At 41.4% G+C, this 3,304-nt stretch overlaps 1 protein-coding gene across 1 annotated transcript in view; it reads right to left on the bottom strand.

The window, feature by feature from the left end:
* The window catches only part of COG5 (component of oligomeric golgi complex 5), a 296,280-nt gene that overhangs the window by 94,719 nt on the left and 198,257 nt on the right, over positions 1-3,304 (bottom strand). The window contains exon 13 of the mRNA XM_045288944.1: positions 2,940-3,144. Within this exon, the coding sequence (XP_045144879.1) occupies positions 2,940-3,144 (205 nt within the window). The remainder of the gene's footprint in view (positions 1-2,939; positions 3,145-3,304) is intronic.

Genomic DNA, 3,304 nt, shown 5'->3' with positions numbered 1-3,304 from the left:
GATGAGCCCTATAGGACCAGTGGTGTGAGTGGCAAAACAGGGAGGGTAAAGGGAGAATGGGTAGGAAAGAGGGAACCGATTACATTCATCTCTAATCCAGTCTTCTAACTCCCTTTTCCTCATTCATTGTGTTCTAGCTGCACGGGCTTCTTTCTGTTTCTAGAACCTCCCTCCAATTCCCTATCCCACACCATCTCTCCTCACCCTGCACACTCAGAACCTCTACATTTGCTATTTTTCAGCCTACAAGACTCATATCCAAGCTTACTGGCACCAAGGCCATCCTGACTCACAGTGGCCCTAAAAGGTAATCCCCCCAAATCCCCCACTGCCGACCCATTCACATTATTCAGATCTCAGGTCAAAGGTAAACTCCTTATGGAGGCCTTAAGTAATCAATCTTTATAAACCACTCTGTTATTACATTAACTTGTTTTATTTTCTTTATAGCAATTGTCACTATCTGAAAATCATGATGAGTACTGGCTAGTTGTGTCCCAGTGTCTACTGTAATTCCTCTTAGGCATTGTCCCATCCTTTATTACTTCCAATCACATCCTAGCTCCTTTCCTGCAAACACTCTCAACTCTCCACGATCAAAATCACAAACATAAAGCTTCCCCTGGACTCAGTTCACACAGTGAAGTTTATACACTGCTGCCTTACGTGTCCAACGAGTATTTTAGACGCACTGTACTTGTTTCCTTTACTGGCCTCATGTTTTGGCTTCTTAGGGTATGCATCTCTTTCCCACCAATGCCTATCCTGAATTTAATCTTCCAAGGACAAGAGTGTGGCTCTCTCAGTGGCTGTTTTCACTCTGTTTTCTTTCACTCCAAAGACCCCTGGTCCTACCGAGATGCTAACCACAAAGTCAGCTGTTTGCACCCACCAGGCATTCCACGGGAGAAAGGCAGCTCTACTCTGCCCTGCATGGTTGCTAGGGGCCCAAAATGACTTGATGGTTGTGAGAATTTTGAGATTACCCACCCCACCACCACCACCCCCGCCCTCCACTCAACTGACTGCATTTTGCAATTACAAAAATAGCATATACTCACTCTAAATAAAAATAGAGAAATACAAATTATGAGTTCCAGCTTCTTTTGAGAGAGGAAACCACTGCTACAATTGATCATGTATCTTTTCAAGCCTTTTTCACACAGGCGTATGTCTTAAAAATAAAGTGAAGCTAGAATGACACTGTACCCACTATTTTCAGATATGTGTCCTTCCATCTTTGTAGACAGACCGAGGTCCTTTCCACCCTCCTGTCTCCTCTGTCTCTTGCTGCTGTGCTTGGCGATCATCCAGGGGATCCAACTCGCACCAACCCAAATGACAGAGTAGAACTACCCCGGAGGGTTTTCTTGGCTTTAATCTTTACAGAAATAATTTGCAGGCCTTTCTCCTGTGAAGCCATTGGGTGGGGTTGGACTATCAACCTTTTTATTCTTATGAAGATTGGCCATTTGTGCCACCTGGTCTCCTTCACTTCCCCATTTGGTTTTACCTGCTCTCCCTAGTTTACCTTGAAAGCATAGTCAAGGAGATAGTCTGGTGTCACTTTGTCTTCCCAGCTAATTCCTGTGGATACGGTTATCCAGAGAAAACCTAAATTTGTATTACTGTGGATACAAAGTCGACTTTAGGGACTCAGGAGACAATGAACGAGAAACAACTACTTAAACTGTGGCACACACAAACCCGTTCACCATCGCCTCTTATAAGCTAGGCCACAGTAAACCGCTGTTGCTTCACTCAGTCTCTCCACAATAAAAACAATATTAGTGTTCAAAGACAGAGGTCCAAGTCAACTCATTAATCTGGTGCTCAAATCACAAACATGCCACAGCTAAAACTAGCACTGTGCTTCAGTCGTGTAAACAGGCTGGGCTGGATTTACGAAGGTGGTACTCTGGTTTCCGTGTGGCTCCTAAACATGACTACCTAACAGTTGTCCCTTGGTATCTGCTGGGGATTGTGCTCAGAACCTCTTGGAGATCCAAATCTGCAGATGTTCCCGTCTCTTAAATAAAATGGGGTAGTCCTTGCCTGTATGCACTAATATCCTCTCACATATTTTAAGTAACTTCTATATTATGACACCTAATACAATGTAAATGTGAGACATAGGACACTTGAGGCTCTGTCTTATAGGCCTTCAAGGAACTGCTTTGACCAATTCATTGTGCTTTGGTGTTTATTTTGTTGTTGTTGTTTGCTCCCCCCCAAACATCTTTAATCTGTAGTTAATTGAACCTATAGATTCAGAATCTGCAGATATGATGGGTCAACGGGACTGTATTTCATTCCTGTTTGACTGGGTCTGCAGGGGTAAACATGGCCACTCAGTTCTGCTGATTTGTTTTGCAGTCATCACCTCTTCACACTGATTTTTTTTTTGCTAAGGCACTGCTTGAGATTATATTCCTGCAGAAGGTATATCTCTTCTAGTTCCTAAAAATACCAGCTTCTTTATAGTACATTTATGCCAATGTCCCATCAATAATGCGGGCTATATGATGTGACTACAGATAAGTCATAATATCATGTAAAAGACACTGACCACATATGTTCATCTGCCAGCTTTAGTAACCCTATTTGGTGATATGCCGTATAAACTCGAGTACCAGGCAACCCGAGTAACAGCTGAGGCACCTAATTTTACCACAAAACTGCATTAAAAATGTGCTGAAAAAATTTGATATATATACGAGTATATATGGTAGTTTAACTTCAGCAGAAACAAGATTGCTTAACTTAGGTAATGTTTGATTTCTTCAGTTAAAGCTTGCAAAACCTTTTTAAGATATATAAAGAATAATAATTACAACAATTTAGATGATTAACATAATCCCATTTTCTAATTTACAGGAAAAACAAAAGATAAAAATCCTTAACATGCAATACACATATATCTAATTAAACAAACATACTCATATTCTGGCTTTTTTGGTATGAACATATCTTGGGTATCATCTTCCAAGTGCTGTAGGTCAACATATTGGTCTGTAGTTCCACTTGCGTTAAAATTCCCTTGAATATTTTTACTGTACTGTTGAAGGCGCTTCCATAAGTCATTATAAAGCCGCAATAATTTCGGGTACTCTCCTTCAAATGCTTGCTTCAGAAACATAGAAGCTGTCAAGTAAAAACAATAGCAAGGACTAAATAACTGATAAAACAATGAAATGGCAGTGCTCCAAGGTATGAAGACAACATGCCGGCGCAAAGTAGGGAATCAGTGGAGAGGTCTAGGGGGCTGGTCCCAGCCCCAAATACTAAGTGGATGCCTGCCCCT

Source organism: Echinops telfairi, unplaced genomic scaffold, assembly GCF_000313985.2.
Source record: "Echinops telfairi isolate 266 unplaced genomic scaffold, ASM31398v2 ScPeMD7_23;HRSCAF=83, whole genome shotgun sequence".
NCBI lineage: Eukaryota > Metazoa > Chordata > Mammalia > Afrosoricida > Tenrecidae > Echinops > Echinops telfairi.
This window is presented reverse-complemented; position numbering and strand designations above follow the sequence as displayed.